The sequence below is a fragment of the Bubalus kerabau genome, chromosome 1 (genome assembly GCF_029407905.1).
Source record: "Bubalus kerabau isolate K-KA32 ecotype Philippines breed swamp buffalo chromosome 1, PCC_UOA_SB_1v2, whole genome shotgun sequence".
NCBI classification, from domain to species: domain Eukaryota; kingdom Metazoa; phylum Chordata; class Mammalia; order Artiodactyla; family Bovidae; genus Bubalus; species Bubalus kerabau.
The window spans coordinates 52,088,387-52,108,864 of NC_073624.1; the positions used below are offsets into that span (position 1 = coordinate 52,088,387).

Here is a 20,478-nt window from a genome sequence, read left to right on the forward strand (position 1 = left end):
CACTGTGCCTCTGAGATCAAGGCACTGGAGACACTGTGAGAGCTGTGTGACCAGCTGGTAAGACTGGGTCTTGGCCATACTGCTGAGAAATGAGCAACAACTTTCTGGTTCACTGTAAGTGACTTTCTAGCCAGTTTGCTTATGGTTGGTCTAACGGCTTTCGAGCTCAAGCTCAGTTCACATTCACGGCTGCTGACAGGTAGAGGTTCCATGTTTGCTTTCTTTCTGGTTGGGCGTGAGGATGGGGCACCTGGGAAGGGGCTGCTGATACTGTTCCTTGTTCACTTACTTTGATGTGGGACAAGTGCAGCATAGAAGGGTGTTTTTCTGGAATAATTCAAACCTTTCCCTGTGCAGCCTCATCCATCCAGACTTGCTAATTGAGGAATTATGAGCATTCAAGCAGGAGTGTGGAGGTTTACCTCTGTAGTACTCATGAAGAAAACATGTCTTGTACAAATGAATAGTAGAAGCAAGGGCACACGGTACCATAGTTCAAAAAACAAATGACTTCACATTATTTTGAGTATGTAAATGCTGGGATGTCTGCAATTACTGGACTTCACAGAGATGTTGTATTAGTTCTTTAAGACTAACATGGCAGGCATTTATTTGCAGAAAGTAGTGTCTTGTGTTAATGACCAATTGCATTCTTTAACCATATTTTATCATTATGATTTTTCTTCACTTCAGACTAATCTTTTCCCCACTGAGTCTGCTATAATGAAGTGTGATATTTGGTACTCAGGATTGGAATGGCTTGACCTCTGCTCTGGGAAGCTAAAACTAATTAGCCCTACAGTAGATTTTCCTGTGTGCTCAACCTTAAACCACAGAACCAGGAAAGGGAAGAAATACAGTATCTTGGTGTGTGTTTTTTCTCTTTGGGAACCTGAAGCTTATTGAGAATAGCTGCAGTAGCCTCTTGAATTTACCTCCTGCCCTCCAAAACACACACCCTGTAGTGTTCCGTGCCACGGGCTTGGGGTTGAGATTTGGAGAATTTGCCTTTGAATCTGCTTGGTCACTTACTGGATGCATGACCTGGGGCAAATTACCTTCTGAGGTTTTCCTCATCTTTAAAAAGTGGGGAAAATGCCTTCTTTGGGAAGTTGCTCTGAGATTTGAGTGAGCCTATGTATTTCAAAGTGCCTCAACAGTACATCAATGTGAATGGGAAAAAAATTAAAAAGGAAGGATTTAGAAAGTACTAGATAGTACCTTCCCCAGGAGAAACCCTGACCTCATCCATCAACCTGGGCAGAGACGTGGTGTAACTAAACGTCTCCCCACCCCACTTTACAAATGGAGACGGAGGCATTAACCATAAACTGCAGGGTGTGAGTATGTGGTGGGGGTCAGAGGTTGTGAAAGGACCGAAGAGTCACAGAGCATGGTGGTGAAGGGGCTGCAGGACCCTATGGCCTCCCACACCCAGTCTGGGTTCAGCGGCTCCTCCAGGGGCGTTCGTTTAGTCCCCAGCTCTCCAATTAGGATGAGTGATTAGATGATGGTGCTCCAGCTGGGGACCATTGTGGTTTCCACAGTGGATGCTATGGCCTGTCTTGGACCACTGGGGGCTGCGTGGGCATTTAGGAGCCCGTGGCTTCTTTTTATGGCAAAAGGCTTTAAAATTTTAATATTCAGAAAAACCAGCTCCAGAAGTTTCATGAGGAGAGATGAGGGGGTTGGGAGCTGTGGCTTGGGATCTCAGCTTGGTCTCGCCAGGGTCTCCTACTGGAGTGGAAGCTCTCTCAAAGCAGGCTTGCCTCTATCTCCTTCTCCCTGTATTCTCACAGGCTAGGGCAGTGCTTACCACATAGTAGGTACTTGACGGTCATGGGGGAATGAATGAATGGATGGATGGATGGGCTGCTTATACTGTGAAAGCGTGACCCAGTCTATGGCGGCAGCTCTTAGTCATTTAGGGGATCAGCGTGGGGAGCACAGACCCTGGTCCCAAGAGAAGCAGGACCTAGGGAGCGGGTGTCTCCATGTGACGCAGATGGAGACCTATAATAATGCCCCCTAGGTGATGGTTTAGAGGAATCAACTTCTTGGCTTGTCTGGGGATTGTCCCAGGGCTCCCCTGGGACTGCGGATAGAAATCAAAACAGATGCCTGTTTGCCCCAAGTGCCCATCTATTGTGGATACACTCTGCTCAGCGCCCTCCCTTGGAGGCAGGTCTATGCTGACAGCTGATGTAATTGCAGCCTCCACTTCAGCTCACATCCTGCCATCTCTGTTCTAAGACTCCTGCGTGTGCTTCTTTTGCAGCCTCCCTGCTCTGCCAGTCCCCTTTCTACTTCCTGGTCTCACCAGTGCTGCAGAAGCATTTTCCTAGGCTGAACTCTCATCATGTCTCCCAGACCTACCGCGGCTCCCTCCCTGCTTGCCTCACACAACAGTTGTCTCTGTTGACCCACCTCCTGTACACTCCTCTGTTAAATTAAGCAGCAAGTGCTCTCTCTAAATGACAGAGGCTAGGGCTAAGGAGCCTGCACAGCTAGGGTTACACTGCCTGGGGTTAAGTCCTTGACCAAGTTACCCTCGCTTCCTTTCTGCAAGGGTTACCATGGGGATGTGGAAGGTGCTTGGCACAGGACAGTGTTCAGTAACAGTTAGATTTTCTTTTTGATGAGTGTAGTGACCTGAGGATCCTAGACTTAATTTATGCCTTCAAGAAGTTTTGGGGTCTCTTGCAGGTATCAGGAAAGTCAGTGATGAGAAGTGTACCAATAGTGGAAAGCCCAATGCACCATTTGAGTACAGAGGAGTGGCACCTAATATGGTTCTGGAAGAAGGACAAGGACAGTGTCAGCAAATGGGATGCTTGTCCTGAACAATAAGCAGAAGAGGTTGAGGAAGAGAGTCCCAGCCCGAGGCAACAGCATCTGCAAAGACCCAAGGGAGCTGCACATGAACTGGCATGGAGGGACAAAGGTTGGGTGTGGCTGGTAGGCCAGAAAGGCAGGCAGAGCCCAGATGGTCATGAGTCTTGAGAGATGTGCTAAGGAATTGGACTTGACCCTCAAAGCAATGATATGCAAAAGAGAAAGAGTGTTGAGGCCAGGTTTTTGTTTTGTTTTGTTTTACCCAAAAGATTCTCTCAGCTGCAGTACTGAGGATGGACCAAGGATGGGACAAGTTACCGAAACAGAGACAGACAGACGGGAGGGCTTTGGTCATCGTCTAAGTTAGATAAAGACCTGATCTGAGGCAAGGACAGTGAGGGTCCAGAGACACCAAGGATGCAGAACTGGATGGAACTGGTAACACTTGTGTTTGGGGCCAGTAGACAGCAAAGCGTCTGAGGCATGGAGAGCGCCTAACACTGGTGTAACAGCGGCAACCACCATCCCTATTCACCAAGGCCACAGAGGATCAGTGTGGCTTGTGAGACCGTGAAGAGCCAAAGGCCTGAGAATGATGTGTTAGGGGTCCATTTCAAGAAGACTCTTCTACTAAGAGTCTATGGTTGGGCTGCTGGACAGAAAAGGAACAGACGTGAAACTGAGAGACCAGTTAGGCTGATGCTGAGATGAGCATCCTGACAGCACTTGATAAAGGTCTGACTGCACCAGGAAGGGGCAATGGGAGAGGAGACAAAAGATCCAGTCTGAAGGTGGCTGCCCGAAAAAAGGGTAATAGACCTCACTGCTGACTGGATCCCAGGAGAAAGGTCAAAGGGAGGACAGAACTAGAGGCACATGGTCAGTACCCACGTACGTGAAAGCAAGTTGGGATGACACTGACTGAGCACCCACTGTGGGCAGCCACGGGAGGGATGAAGTGGCACTGAGGAAAAGACCAGCCTTCCCTTGGAGGCACAGAGGTTGCACACACAGTATGCAGAAGGTGCTTATTGTGTTGATTAGACCTGGCACCAAGCTCACCAAGGCCTGGGCAGGCAAGCAGGACCACCGACTCACCTGCGCAGAGCTCCTGTGGTACGGGGAGTAGTGGAGCGGTCCTGAGATGGCTGTGTCATGCGGGAGAGCTGGGTACTGGCTCTGCATCGGGGGAGGATGCTGGTTGCCATAGCTCCCATAGTTATAGCTTCCCGTGTATCTAAAATGCAGGAGGCGCATGGAATATTGTGAGTAATGGCAGGGAGAACAAAGCAGTTTGACACCTTTAAAAGTCAACCTCATCTACGACTTCATTTCTTTCTTTTTGTTTTTCATTTTTCTTTTTCTTCTTGTTTCCTACTGTCTCCACTCTGTGGCTTTGTTGTGATAGTGTCAAACTCCCAGGTGGGTCTTCCTTCTCACCTTAGCATACCTCCCTCACCACCCAGTGAGTGCGCAGGGAATGAAAACCAGCCCTGAGCAAAACATCATTAGTGATGGAGACCTTGTCTCCTGTTGTGGTAAAAAGCCCCACATTATAGCCTGAAGTCAAATAGGAAAAAAAAAGAAGAAATTACTTTGGGACTTATGTTTTTGTTTTGCTCAGGCCTCTGCTTCTCCATCTTGGGGAAGGATGCAGTGTGTTTCTCTGAGCTCTCTCCTGGGGAAAACACCATGGCCAACCAGGCATCAGCCTCCAGTTCTAAGCCTGGCTCCACCAGCTCCCAGCTGTGGGGCCTTGGGCTACCTGCATCCTTGTTTCTCACATCTGTAAAAAATGCTGTACCTGGCTACTCTGAGAGTTGTATATGTGAAGACACCTTATAAACATAGGATACTGCTTTGGAAACACAGAACACTGTTACCACTATTCTTAATAACATCTTTACATCAAAGATGCTAGTGTATGACCACATGAGTGTCTATGCTGCCATTTCTGCAGAATTGAAAGCTCTCTGAAACAATTCTAAGTCGATTTTGAATGTGTGGGGGAAATACTCTCAGGGGATCCCTGAGAAAATAATGGCTGTTCCACTGACTGGCAGGGGCACCTGAGCCTTTGGAATTAACTCCAAGTATGCCCACAGTCAGGCCTCAGTTACTGCGTGGAAGGGACCTAAGTGGTCCTCCTCCCTCCCCTCCTGTGTCCCCCACAGCTGGTCTGTTGGAACCTGGTTTGTGAGGCTCACTGTGCCCTCAGAGCCAAGTCTCACCTTCTTGAGAAGGAGGGCCCTTTATAACATCATCAGTGTTTCTCAGATCAGGGCACAGTAGACAGTGGAGGAGGAAGGTCTTTTCATAAAGACAATGCAAAATGGCAAAAAGCTGCTATGATTCAGGTTACCCTTTTAAGGGGATTTGTAACTAATTCATCACAGTAACACCACTACAGATTTGGGGGGAAATATGGGCAAAACAAATGATTTATTTATTCAGGGTCCAAATCACCACTGGAACCCACTTGGAGTTGAACCCCATGAGTAAGCCCTGTCCTCCAGGGACCCCCAGCCTTGGGTGGGGAAGCCCCCCGCTGATTGAGACTTGGACCCACCATGAATACACCTATAAAGTAGCCACCCAGGGGAGCTGGTGAAAGGGACTTTTCCATTTTCTTTCCTAAAGGAGGCAGACAGAGTCTCAATCAGCCCTACCCTTTGCAGCCATGTGGCCTGAGGAAGTGAACTTAGTCCAGCCTTAGTTTCTTCATCTGTCAAGTGGGTCACCTGCCCACCTCATCTGGTTGTTGAGGGGACTGCATGAGCTAGTCGTACAAGGTGTGGGCAGACCTCAACAAAGGGCAAGTCCTTCTTGTCCTCTGCGGAAACCACTGCTGAGTAAACCCTGCCCTTTCAAAGCAAAAGTAAAACAACATCCCAGGAAAGCCGCCTACCCGTGCTCCTCTCTGTGGGGATAAACTGGTATCCTGTGTGTGACCGAAGAGGAAGGCACGTGCGTGCTCCGCATACAGGGCAGCTGTTGAGAGTTTTCAGCCGGGGACCCTGCTGCTGTTGTCACCGTGTACGTTAGAGACCACGTGTACGACTGCATTGCTCCTGCAAAGATAAGCGAAGATGCATCATCACCAGCAGTTCTCACTCCCCCATTCTTCCCTAGCATGCTAGTGGTTTCCCACTGCTCTCAAGCTGAAAGCCAGAATCTTTACACATCCTGTGTCTTGGTTCTTGCTGACCTCACCAGAAGCATCCCTCACTCCCTGTTTTTGTACCTCTGATCCAGCCACCATAGCTTTTTTTTTTTTCATTTTTCCAGAGTACCACAATTCCCAGCACCACAAGGCCTTTGCACAGCCATTTCCACTGCCTGGAACCCTCAGTCTTCCCTAAGTACTCATTCATTCTTCATATTTCAATATGAAGAAGCTGTCTCCTAACCCCAGATCCCATTAAGTCAGGTCCCATACAGCAGGATTGTGCCTACCGCAATTTATAACCTTACAGCCATTCATGAATGTGATTGAATTAATGTCTGAACCCCCTCCCCACCAGACTGTCAGCTGCATGAGGGTAGGGGCCTTGCCTATATTGCCCACCACTGGGTCACCAGTGCTTAGTACAGAGACTGGTGGCCAAAGGGTTTTCAATGAAAATTTTAAAAGAAAAAGGAGAATCCTTGCATCCCTGGGATAAAGCCCACTTGGTCATGATGTATGATCTTTTTAATATGTTGTTGGATTTTGTTTTCTAGAATTTTGTTGAAAATTTTTGCATCTATATTCATCAGTGATATTGGCCTGTAGTTTTCTTTTTGTGTGGCATCTTTGTCTGGTTTTGGTATTAGGATGATGGTGGTCTCATAGAATGAGTTTGGCAGTTTACCTTACTCTGCAATTTTCTGGAAGAGTTTGAGTAGAATAGGTGTTAGCTCTTCTCTAAATTTTTGGTAGAATTCACCTGTGAAGCCATCTGGTCCTCGGCTTTTGTTTGTTGGAAGATTTTTTATTACAGTTTTGATTTCCATACTTGTCATGGGTCTGTTAAGATTTTCTATTTCTTCCACATTAACAAATTGAAAGATTAAAAACCATATGATTATCTCAATAGATGCAGAGAAAGACTTTGACAAAATTCAACATCCATTTATGATAAAAATCTTCCAGAAAGCCGGCATAGGAGGAACATACCTCAACATAATAAAAGCCATATATGATAAACTCATAGCAAACATAATCCTCAATGGTGAAAAATTGAAAGCATTTACCCTAAAGTCAGGAACAAGACAAGGGTGCCTGCTCTCACCACTACTTTTCAACATAGTTTTGGAAGTTTTAGCTATAGCAATCAGAGAAGAAAAAGAAATAAAAGGAATCCAGACTGGAAAAGAAGAAGTAAAACTCTGTTTGCAGATGACATGATCCTCTACATACAAAACCCTAAAGACACCATACTTAGGAATAAATCTACCTAAAGGAACAAAAGACCTATATATAGAAAACTATAAAACACTGATGAAAGAAATCAAAGATGACACAAATAGATGGAGAAGTATACCATATTCATGGATTGGAAGAATCAATATAGTGAAAATGAGTATACTACCCAAAGCAATCTATAGATTCAGTGCAATCCCTATCAAGCTACCAATGGTGTTTTTCACAGAACTAGAGCAAATAATTTCACAATGTGTATGGAAATACAAAAAATTTTGAATTGCCAAAGCAATCTTGAGGAAGATGAATGGAACTGGAGGAATCAACTTGCCTGACTTCAGACTATATTATAAAGCTACAGTCATCAAGACAGTATGGTACTGGCACAAAGTCAGAAATATAGATCAATGGAACAAAACAGAAAGCCCAAAGATGAATCCACGCACCTATGGACACCTTATCTTTGACAAAGGAGGCAAGACTATACAATGGAGAAAAGACAGTCTCTTTAACAAATTGTGCTGGGAAAACTGGTCAACCATCTGTAAAAGAATGAAACTAGAACACTTTTTAACACCATACACAAAAATAAACTCAAAATGGATTAAAGATCTAAATATAAGGCCAGAAACTATAAAAGTCCTAGAGGAAAACATAGGCAAAACACTCTCTGACATAAATCACAGCAGGATCCTGTATGACCCACCTCCCAGAGTAATGGAAATAAAAGCAAAAATAAACAAATGGGACCTAATTAAACTTAAAAGCTTTTGTACAACAAAGGAGACTATAAGGTGAAAAGACAGCCTTCAGAATGGGAGAAAGTAATAGCAAACGAAACAACTGACAAAGAATTAATCTAAAAAATATACAAGCAGCTCATGCAGCTAAATACCAGAAAAATAAATGACCCAATCAAAAAATGGGCCAAAGAACTAAACAGACATTTCTCCAAAGAAGACATAACAGATGGCTAACAAACACATGAAAAGATGCTCAACATCACTCATTATCAGAGAAATACAAATCAAAACCACAACGAGGTACCATCTCATGCAAGCTATCAATAAGTCTACAAACAATAAATGCTGGAGAAGGGGCAGAGAAAAGGGAACCCTCTTACACTGTTGGTGGGAGTACAAACTGGTACAGCCACTATGGAGAACAATGTGGAGATTCCTTGAAAAACTGGAAATAGAACTGCCAAATGACCCACAATCCCGCTGCTGGGCATACACACTGAGGAAACCAGAATTGAAAGAGACACGTGTACCCCAGTGTTTATCACAGCACTGTTTACAATAGCTAGGACATGGAAGCAACCTAGATGTCCACTGGCAGACGAATGGATAAGAAAGTTGTGGTACATAAGCATAATAGACTATTACTCAGCTATTAAAAAGAATGCATTTGAATCAGTTCTAATGAGGTGGATGAAATGAGCCTATTATACAGAGTAAAGTAAGTCAGAAAGAAAAACACCAATACAGTATATTAACACATATATATGGAATTTAGAAAGATGGTAACAATGACCCTATATGTGAGACAGCAAAAGAGACACAGATATAAAGAACAGACTTTTGGACTCTGTGGGAGAAGGTGAGGGTGGGATGATTTGAGAGAATAGCACTGAAACATGTATATTATCATATGTGAAATAGATCACCAGTCTAAATTCGATGCATGAAACAGGGCACTCAAAGCCAGTGTACTGGGACAACCCTGAGGGATGGGATGGGGAGGGAGGTTGGGGGGGGGGGCGTTCAGGATGGGGGATACATGTATACCCATGGCTGATTCATGTCACTGTATGGCAAAAACCACTACAATATCGTAAAGTAATTAGCCTTCAATTAAAATAAATATTTTTTTAAAAAAATAAAGAAGAAAAAAGAAAGGGAAAACAAGAAGAAAAAAAAGATCGAAGAACAGAGAGAGGACAAAGAAAGCTCAGGCGATGTAGCTCCAATGGGCTCTCCAAATAACTTCTCAAGACTCAACTCAACAGGTGTTAAGGATCCAACAAATTGCTTTAAACAAATGTAAGGAGATTATTGGGCTCCACCTACCCAGGTCTTTTTGAAGATTATTAGACAGTGACCTTAATGTTGACCTAGTCCATACATACTATTAATTCCATTAATTTGCTTTTTAATTGGATACCTTGAAAGTGCTAGGGATTGGGGAAAGAACCTGACAAAATTTAAAACCTTCAAGAGGCTTAGGAACTTTATGAGATGGTGAGAATAAAAAAGGGTAATTTAAGAAATAACTAATAGTGATAATAAATTCATCAACTTAATTTCTGATAAGTGTTAGAATGTTTATACAATAGAAATGATTAAACCAATTTTGAAGGGTACTGGGAATAGGATTAGACACCTCCTTTTAGGCACATGGAAGACTAAAGAACTTGTTAAATGGAGGTCATTTTTAAGGCGAAATAAATCACTGCAGATGGTGATTGCAGTCGTGAAATTAAAAGATGCTTACTCCTTGGAAGGAAACTTATGACCAACCTAGACAGCATATTAAAAAACAGAGACATTACTTTGTCAACAAAGGTCCGTCTAGTCAAGGCTATGGTTTTTCCAGTGGTCATGTATGGATGTGGGAGTTGGACTATAAAGAGAGCTGAGCGAAGAAGAATTGATGCTTTTGAGCTGTGTTGTTGGAGAAGACTCTTGAGAGTCCCTTGGACTGCATGGAGATTCAACCAGTCCATCCTAAGGGAAATCTGTCCTTGGCATTCATTGGAAGGACTGATGTTAAAGCTGAAACTCCAGTTGGCCACCTGATGCGAAGAGCTGACTCATTTGAAAAGACCCTGATGATGGAAAGATTGAAGGCAGGAGGAGAAGGGGACGACAGAGGGTGAGATGGCCGGATAGCATCACCAACTCAATGGACATGAGTTTGGGTAAACTCCAGGAATTGGTGATGGACAGAGAGGCCTGGAGTGCTGCGGTTGATGGGGTTGCAAAGAGTTGGACACGACTGAACGACTGAACTGAACTGAACTGAAAAGAGAAAACTTTGGTCCTCCAATCTTGTACTTTCTGCAGCAGACCATTTTTATCTGGAAATTCTTCTGGGAAGATAAAGGAAAGGTTTTCATTTAAAAGTGGAATTCTACCATAATGTCTCTTTGCTCTGGGTCCTAGTTCTGCCACGCATGGGTTGTCAGATCTTGAGCTAGCCTCTTAAAATTTATATGCCTTTATTTCATCATCTGTAAATTAGCAATAGATACACCTATCTTGTATGACTGTTATGAGGATTAACTCTGATAATATATGTCAAAGAGTCTGGCACGTGGTAGGCTTTTAATGTTATTCAAGCACTCTTATGAACTCAGGTATTCTTCTATCAGACTTTTTTTTTTTTTTTTTGGCCGTTTCATGCCATCGGCAGGATCTTAATTTCCTGATCTGGCCCCCTGCATTGGGAGCATGGTGTCTTAACTACTGGACCACCGGGGAAGTCTCATATCAGACTTTATTAAAGTAAACATTTCTTAATTTCCCATTTCAGATTCCAAAGAAGAGAAGTTTCTTTGGTCAGATTCTGTCATTAGGGATGAAATGTTTGAATAGCAACAGTGACTTAACAGTGAGTAAACTTCTAAACTCATGTCTTTCTGCAAAATCACAAAATCCTTATCCACCAGGACAGCTAAAAGTACCCTTTTCTTCTTTAGACATCAATACCATATTTCCCCCTGCAAAGATAATGACTTTAGCAGGCTATATGCTAGCTGTCATTTATAATAAATGCAAGAAGACTGGAAGGAAAAATAAATAAAATGCCCGTGTCTCAGATGATTGGATTATGGGTGACTGCTCTCCTCTATATTTTGAACTTCATATAAAATCATATAACTTATAATTTTAAGTACCCTTTTTATTAAAAACAGGCTATTGCTGAGAACGGTTTTAATATTTTATCTTCTTTTGGTTTATCTGTATTTTTCTATAAAGAATGTATATTGCCTCTGTGAAAAGAAAAGCATTATTAAAATATATTAAGCAAATTTCACAATTAGAAACGGAATTGGAGGGGGTGAGAAGTTTAGGCAAACAATGAACCAGCCACAGCAAGCAAGTAATTAACCCTTCAAGCCCCTGGGCCCTCAGGAGAGCAGAGTGAGGTCAGTGGATATTTAAAAGGGGCAACCAAGGAAGCCAAAGGATTTTCTCCCCCCACCCACCCTCAAGCAGTAGGAAGACGCAGTGAGAATAGCCATCACCTGAGAGAATGCAGAAGTTACTTTTGTGTGAGTTTCTGGAGCACGGCAACTGCTCCTTATTCATCTCTGTATCCCCAACAGAGGGTCTGCCAAATAGTAGGTGTTCAGTAAATTTTTGTTCCATTGAATTTGTTGTTGAAGGAGTAAATGCTGCTAGAAATAGACGTTATCAAACAAAAAGCTAGTGGAACTCTTGGAAAAATGGGCTCCTGTGGTCTGGGAAACAAAACCCCTAAATGGCCATGTGCCAGCAAGCTAACAGATCCACTCAGGCAGGCTTAAGCAGATTAACACCTACTGGCTTGGGTGAGAAACCCTCTCTGCCTAGGGAGCAGAAAAGAACACCCCTTGCATTCCCTTTCCTACCGGTGGGACCTCCAGTGAGAATTGCTGCTGCTGCTGCTTTAAGGAAACTAATAAAAGAAAATCTGTGCAGTTAACAGTTTGTGCCTCATTTCTAAGACAGCTCTAATGCTTTTTATTTGTTGGTAAAACAATAACGAACCTTCCCTGTTTGTCTAATTTCCGTATCTTTCTCTTCTTCTCCCCTCCCCAGTCCACCACCTCTAATTAAAAGTCTGAGAATAGTGGTGAATGTCCTTGATCTTTGAGAATCCTCTAAAGATCCTACAGGATTTGAGAATGCTGTAATGATAGTTGTTGTCCATGTGATAATATTGTAACTACTGGAGAGGAATACTTTCCTTCTTTCCCATCCTCAATAAAACATTCTTCTTCCCTGAGTTTTTTATATGTGTGATTTTTTTTTCTTGTAAGGGGTTGCTTTAAAAAGAGGGTGCCTCGGGACAGGGAGAATGGTTAGAATATAATAGGAAATCAATAATGAATTTGTTAAATGAATAAATGAATGAATGATCATCCAACATAGACCAGGCCTCACGTTAGTTAGTATCTTTTTATATATTGATTCATTGAATCATCACAACAACCTTTTGAAGTAAGTAGTATTACCACCTTTTTCAGGTGAGAAAGTTGAGGCCCAAAACTTGGTCAGGTGAGTGGCAGAGGGGGATCAGAACCCAACAGTAACAATTGCTTCTCACACTTGAGTGTGCATTTGGATCACTTGGAGATCTTGTTAAAATGCAAATCTGATTTCGTTGGGAGACTTGGAGTTGAGCCATCAATTCTGCATGTATAACAAGCTTCTAAATGATGACAAGCTTCTAAGTGATCCCTTGGACTGCAAGGAGATCCAACCAGTCCATCCTAAAGGAAGTCAGTCCTGAATATTCATTGGAAGGACTGATGCTGAAGCTGAAACTCCAATATTTTGGCCACCTGATGCGACGAACTGACTCACTGGAAAAGACCCTGATGCTGGGAAAGATTGAAGGCAGGAGGAGAAGGGGGGATGACGGAGGATGAGATGGTTGAATGGCATTGCCGACTCGATGGACAAGAGCTTGAGCAAGCTCCGGGAGTTGGTGATGGACAGGGAAGCCTGATGTGCTGCATTCCATGGGGTTGCAAAGAGTCGGACACGACTGAGCGGCTGAACTGAAATGATGACAGTGCTCTGGTCCACGGAGCACACTCTGAGCAGCGAGCCTCCAGGAAACACTGCCTCCTATCACGTGTTTCACATGTTCGGGGCCGTTACAGATCACAAGTTGTGACTCCGGTACAGACTTGTGAACATTTAAACTGCTTCCTAGTCTATCTGGCCATACCCTCCCTTCAGGTCTTGGACTAAATCACATGAACCTTTTCCCCACAGGGCTTCTATGAACCATCACAGACGTTGCTCAGGTTTTGGGCCAACCTAAGCCTTTCTTAGTACCCTCCTGAGAAATAAGCTCCTAGAAGTACATCTGGATTCTAGAGCTGCCTGCCCTATACAGTAGCCAGTACAAATTTAAATTCACTAAAATTAAATACAATTAAAAATTCAGTTCCTTCATTGCGCTAACTGCATTCAGTTACTCAGTGACCCCAAGTGACTGGTGTCTACTGTTTTGGACAGCTCAGGTTAAAAAAAAAAAAAAAAAAAAAAAAGAGTTCCCATTATCACAGAAAGTTCTATTTGGATAGGATTGCTTGGGAGTATTTGACACTAAACAAACATTTCCCATAACATTCAAAACTGAGAAGAGAAAGATTTTACATCTAGCTCCACCCCCACTGGCTATCATCTATCCTAAAGGTAGTTGTGCTTAAGAAGAATATTTTCTAAGTTGAAAAGCTCATCTGTTTGAATTACACGTTATCAATAGTTCCATGGCCAAAATGAGACTGACAAAACTAATCAGGGGCAGCAAATGAATCAGCTCCCAGAGAGATAAGTTGGTTCATGACCTGGCCCCTGTGTATCTCTGCAGCTTCCTCTCCTGTACCCTCCCCCTCATTTATACCCACCAGTCAGTCCTCACTATGCCAGGCTCTTTTCTGCCTCAAACCCGTCCACATGCTGCACTCCACTACTTAAAATGATCTTTTCTTCTCCCCAGTCTTTATGTGGCTAGCCCCTTGTGACACTTCAGGTCTCAGACAAATGTCACATCTTCAGAGAGGCCCCCTCTGACACCCAATTAAGATGATGCCACCATAGCATTTATGACCATTTGAAATTATATAGTTACCTGATGCTTAACTTCCATATTGACTCTCTTACCCACTAGAATATAAGTATCATGAGGACAGCAACTGCACCTGTTCTTTTTTTTTTTTTTTTTCCTTCACTTTTGTACCCTAGGACGTGGCACAGATTAGACATGGAATTACTTGTGGCTGAATGAATGACCAAACATATCTAAAGATCCCAACATGAAGCCAAGACCTTGGTGGTGTGAAGTCAGGGGCAGATTAAACAATCTATTTTCAATGCCAGCTTCTATTTCCTAATCCTGTTCCTTTAGAGAAAAGGAAGCAACAGGGATGGAAGAGGAGGAATTCACTGGCAGGGACCATTCTGAGTTCTGTGAGTGAGTCATGCGGCTCTGTGGCGGGGCTGCGGTGACCACTAGCTCCCACTCATTTCGGCTTCCCTCAGAATAACTGAGCTTTTGTTATTTGGAAAGACTAGGGGCCAGTTATCTTTGTTACATCCTCAACAGATGCAGAGAAAATGCAGCTGGGCAGGCCAGATGTTCTACAGTTAGGGCTATTTATGAGGAATTTGCCTCTATTTCTTTAGGCATCCTAGCATCTCAGTGATTTAATTTGCTGGTTTTGTGTTGTAGGGAACCCATGATGGGAAGTTGAAAACATGAGTTTAATAGTTAACTTTTATTGTCATTGCTGAAAGAGGGCATACTTAAAATGACATCATAAATGAGCTCTTAGAATTCTTCCATGGCCTGACCTGGAGAGAGTGGGATTTTAATGTTTTGCTTTTAAAGACATTGAAGAATTGCAGCCCAGTGTCATGTTAAGTGGGCTGCTCAGTTTGGAACCACCTGCCATGCTCCTCAGGAGGAGAAGCGCCAGTTTTCCTTAAAGTAAGCTAAGGTTTCTGAACCTTGCTGGGTTATGAGGGAGCTGGCATGCCACCAACATTAGAGGGGGTGGGGGAGGATAAATGGGCTTGATTCTGCCTTGTGGAAATCTTAAAATGGAACCCTTTATGCAGTCTCTCAAGGCATTGCCATAGACTCTGACATACCCAGTCAAAACTGGCCGTGCATCATGTGCAATTCGAGGTGCTTGATATGCCTTTCCTTTTCCCTCTGACTTTTAAAAACAATGAATAAATGCCATCTTAAAACATATTTAGGGCTTCTCTGGTGGTCTAGTGGTTGAGAATCCACCTGCCAGTGCAGGGAACACAGGTTCCATCTCTGGTCCAGGAGGTCCATCAAAGGACCATCTCTGGTCCACATGCCACGGAGCATCTAAGCCTGTGTGCCATAACTACTGAGCCTGTGCTCTGTAGAGTCCACGAGCCACGACAAAAGAAGCCACCACAGTGAGAAGCCTGTGCACTGCAAGGAGGAGCAGTCCCTGCTTGCCATAACTAGAGAAAGCCGGGGCACAGCAATGAAAACCCAGTATAGCCAGAAATACATATGTAAGTAAATCTTTTTAAAAAACATATTTAGAAATCCGTATAGGGATGGACAGAGCACTACATACAGATATAGGTGGGACGTGGTTTTCCTAGTGAGTCATAGCTCATTCTCACCCTACTTTGTATTCCTTGTATCAAAGGATCCCCAAAGGTTATGTGCAATGAATTAATGTTCTCTTTGTGCTCACCAAGCAGACATAATACTGTTCTCTTTTTCACAGCTGAAAAAAATGAGGAAGTGTCCATCAACAGTGAGATGCTGGTTTGTGGAAGACCTGCAAACACCTGATTGGCTCTAATACTCAAGGAGCTGAACTTGATAATATGTACATCATCTGAGCAATGATATTCAGAGTGCTGGAAGCCCAACAGAGCCACTGAATCACACAAAATTTCATTTAAGATGTTAATAAGCTGTTTCACCCAAGAGTTGTTTTGTTTTATTTTTTCTACTTCTTTACTTCTTGCTTCCTGGTTTGGGTCCTTTTAAAAACAAAATGGTTTTGCTTTTTTTAAAAATTTTAACCATTTTTTGGAAAGTAATAGTATATAAATCAAGCAATCATTTAAAGATAGAAATAAAAATTAACTGAGCATGAAAACCATATGCTGAGTTAAAAAAACATGACAAATGCATTTTAAAAGATTTCCAATAATTGCTTTCCAATGTACAATATTGTTCAAAAAATACACATATTCCCAAATTTAAGCCTACTGTAATAGATTTCCTAATATTCAGGTGTATACCATGGATAACTCGTGCTTTATATTATAGTATCTATAAAACCATACATGTTGTTAGGAAATTATGCTTGTGGTTCTTCCAAGACCATGAGCCACAGTGCATGCCAAGGTTCAGTCCAATTTAGCAATGGAGTATTTCAAAAGTGGTACTTGAGAAAAATATTACAGATAGTTTTATACAGGATGACATTTTTAATGCCCCCTGGAGATATCTGAGAACAAAGCTGGAATGTGCCAAAATCTTCAAAGGTTACAGTCATCTGAGGAGAACCTGTTTCACATTTGTATTTCTAAGAAGCTACTTTTATGACGCCTGAACACATTGCACAGAAATCTCTCAACACATTTATGATATTCCTGTGCCTTTGACTATCACACCTGCCATACCTCGAGGCCTCCACATTAGTACAAAGAAAGCCAGCGGCAGACTTGCGAGCTGGCTGAGAAAGATGATGAGATCCTAGAAGTCTTTCCTTCACACTCCTCTTTCCCCTTACTGCCTTGGAGTCTTGTTTGATCTGTTGCTAGGTTGACCAAAAGATTCCACTCAAATTGTTTCTGCTTCATAATGCACAGCTATCCCAGTTGCATAATTTCCCTGTTGATTTTAGAAGTATGGATGTTATCACTGGCTGACTGACGTGCTTGTCTGCCAGGCGGTGGGGGGGGGGTGGGTGGGGAGAGGTGTGTGCACGGGCAGGATTACTCAGGTAAGTGGCTTCTAGGTGCTCTCACTGCCCTTCCTTCCTGAGGAAGGAGACCCCCAATTCCAGCCTCCAAAGAACCCCTGAGCAGCAGCAGAGCTTGAACAATGCTCAAGTTCTCATCCCATTTTATTTTCAGCGGATAAAGTTGTTCTTTTCTGCACAACTTTTTTTCCTGAGCCTTCTAAGCAGGAACTACAACAACCCACTGTGAAGGGAAAAATGGGAGGGAAGTAGGAGGGAGTCAAATTCTTCTTTGTCAAAGTAGAAAATGAAATGTGATTTGAGGTACATCTACATAAATAAGGGCTTCCCCTGTGGCTCAGCAGTAAAGAGTTCGCCTGCAATGAAGGAGGCACAAGAGACACAAGAGACATGGTTCAAACCCTGGGTGGGGAAGCTACCCTGGAGAAGGAAATGGTAACCCACTCCAGCGTTCTTGCCTGGGAAATCCTGTGGATAGAGGAACCTGGTGGGCTACAGTCCCAAGGGTCACAAAGAGTTGGACATGACCGAGCACACACATATGTAAATAAATGTGGTGATGCTCACATTGAAATTTCCACTGAAGAGGAGGACTCTCTCCAGCTGTGGACCCAAAGTGAAACCACTGCTCCATCTAATGCCAGTTACGGACAACCCTGCTTCCCATCACTGCTCTGAAGAACCCATCTCCTGAACTGTCCCTGATGAAGGGCCACTGGGATGGTTAGCACGTTTTCTGTCCCTGGTAACTTGGAAAAGAGGGCAGGCACCTTATAGGCTTTAAGCATCTGCTCATTTCCTCTCTGAGTAGCTCTGGCTCTGGAAACGTTTGGGAAAGAATTAAACAAAAGTCTCCTGGATATATATTAATACTTGAAGTTCCCTGAAAATGACATGCTGTCTCTTGACTCCAAGCCTGTGCTTGGAATACCTTTTCTCTCATTATTTGGCTCCCCAGATCCTTCAAGTACAGGCTGGAGGCCCTGATTAGTGCTCCCTAACTCTTTGACCTTTCTTCCAATTCAGCAGTCATTACGTTATAACTACTGTCTTGATCTTCAGAACCCTGTGCTGTGCTGTGCTTAGTTCCTCAGTCATGTCCAACTTTTTATGACCCCATGGACTGTATGTAGCTCGCCAGGCTCTCTGTCCATGGGGATTCTCCAGGCAAGAATATTGGAGTGGGTTGCCATGCCCTCCTCTGGGGGATCTTCCCAACCCAGGGATCCCAATGCAGGTCTCTCTCCAGCATTGCAAGTAGATTTTTTACTGTCTGAGCCACCAGGGAAGCCGCTAACCCTTCTCCAGGTGGTCTTCGCAACCCGGGAATTGAATCAGGGTCTCCTGCATTGCAGGCCGATTCTTTACCAGCTGAGCTACCAGAGAAGCCCCATCAGAATCCTGGCATCTAACAATAAACTCCCAGGGGTAGGCACCACAGTTCACCTGTTTGTATCACCAACTTCTGAAGTGTAGTTCATAGAAGCCACTTGAGAAATATCTATTGGATAAGTTCAGTTCAGTTGCTCAGTCGTGTCTGACTCTTTGCAACCCCATGAACCGCAGCACGCCAGGCCTCCCTGTCCATCACCAACTTCCGGAGTTTACCCAAACTCAAGTCCATTGAGTTGGTGATGCCATCCAACCATCTCATCCTCTGTTGTCCCCTTCTCCTCCTACCCTCAATCTTTCCCAGCATCAGGATCTTTTCAAGTGAGTCAGCTCTTCACATCAGGTGGCCAAAATATTGGAGTTTCAGCTTCAACATCAGTCCTTCCAATGAACACCCAGGACTGATCTCCTTTAGGATGGACTGGTTGGATCTCCTTGCTGTCCAAGGGATGCTCAAGAGTCTTCTCCAACACCACAGTTCAAAAGCATCAATTCTTCAGCGCTCAGCTTTCTTTACAGTCCAACTCTCACATCCATACATGACTACTGGAAAAACCATAGCCTTGACTAGACGGACCTTTGTTGGCAAAGTAATGTCTCTGCTTTTTAATATGCTGTCTAGGTTGGCCATAACTTTCCTTCCAAGGAGTAAGCGTCTTTTAATTTTATGGCTGCAATCACCATCTGCAGTGATTTTGGAGCCCCCCAAAATAAAGTCTGCCACAGTATCTATTGGATAAATGAATAGATAAATAGATACACGTGTGACTGAATGAACAGATAAAAGACAGGACCTAAACACGACAATCTCATCCTATTTGATCTTCACAAACACATAATTTCATTCCCAGTGTATTTTAATTGGAACTGTGATGTGACTAAGCCCACGTTACGAGGGTCTGGAGCAAGATTCTAACCTGGAGGGAACCCAGCTGCAGAGTCACTGTGGGTGCCCGTGAGGGGTAGGGAAGGCCTGAACGTGGAGGCAGCAGGCACTGGAGGGAATGGCGGGTCAAGCTCTGGGTTAGAACAACTGGCCTTGGGAGATGTGGAGGAGAATGCCATCTGTCTCCCCCAAATCTGTCCCTCTTCCCGCCTGGGGCTCACTATCCACATTCCCCACCTCTGTGTGCAGGTCCATGAGGCCATGTGACAAAGTCCTCACTGAGAGAATGTAAGTGGAAGTGGCACGTGCCGCCTTCAGGCCAGGGCTTCTATCAGTGGCTTTTTCCTCCTTCAGGTCCACTTTCCATTTCTCTTAGCTGGTTGCAGACTTAACAAAGCCCAAAGCCAGTGGTCCTCAAACTAGTCAGCCTCACCATCACCTGGAAGCTTCTTGAGCAAATGGCTGGGCCCCACCCTAGAGTTTCTTTAAAAAAAAAAAAAAAATTATTTATTTATTTGGCTGATTCAGGTCTTAGTTGCAGCACTTGGGATCTTTGATCTTCGTTGTGGTGTTCGGGATTTAGTTCCCTGGCCAGGGATCAAATCTGGGCCCCCTGCATTGGAAGCATGGAGTCTTAGCCACTGGACCACCGGGAAAGTCACCGCCCAGACTTTCTGATTCAGTAGGTCTGTGATGGGCTCTGATAACAAGCATTTCCAAAAAGTTCCAAGGTGATGCTCATACCACTGGTCCATGGACCATACTTTGAGAAGCAATGCCCTGGGGTATGCTGGAGCCCCACATTGAAGGAACATTGATTTCCAAATGGTTGTATTAAAGACAGCCTCCTCTCCGACTGAGACATCCTGTGTGAAATAGATTCCCATCGTGTTAACTCCAGCCATGTTTGGGTCTGTTACTGTGGCTTAGCCTACCCTAGCTAATCCAGGAGGAGTTGAGGGAGAGGAGAGCTGATTCCCAGATTTGGTACTGGGGCAAATGGCAGAGTAGAAGAGCAGATTTGGGTGGAAAAGATAATGAGGGACTTCCCTGGTGGTCCAGTGGTTAAGAATCCACCTTGCATTGCAGTGGAGGCAGGTTTGACCCCTTGTCAGGGACCTAAGATCCCACATGCTGCAGAGCAACTAGGCCCACTCTCCACAACTAGAGAGCCCAGGCGCCACAACTACTGAGCCCACAAATCATGACTGGAGAGTCCGTGCATCTTAACCAAGATCCCGTATG

General features: G+C 43.9%; 1 protein-coding gene and 1 long non-coding RNA gene across 3 annotated transcripts in view; one reads left to right on the forward strand and one right to left on the reverse strand.

Moving 5' to 3' along the window:
* LOC129648018 (uncharacterized) overlaps positions 1 to 16,070 on the forward strand; it is a 35,057-nt gene extending 18,987 nt beyond the window's left edge. The window contains exon 4 of the long non-coding RNA XR_008712630.1: positions 15,744 to 16,070. This is a non-coding gene — a long non-coding RNA (uncharacterized LOC129648018). The remainder of the gene's footprint in view (positions 1 to 15,743) is intronic.
* The window catches only part of RFX4 (regulatory factor X4), a 151,822-nt gene that overhangs the window by 4,710 nt on the left and 126,634 nt on the right, over positions 1 to 20,478 (reverse strand). For both annotated transcript variants that reach the window (XM_055574864.1, XM_055574870.1), the window contains 2 exons: positions 5,744 to 5,906; positions 3,934 to 4,072 (listed from right to left, as the gene is read on the reverse strand). In XM_055574864.1, coding sequence (XP_055430839.1) covers positions 3,934 to 4,072; positions 5,744 to 5,906 — 302 coding nt within the window. The remainder of the gene's footprint in view (positions 1 to 3,933; positions 4,073 to 5,743; positions 5,907 to 20,478) is intronic.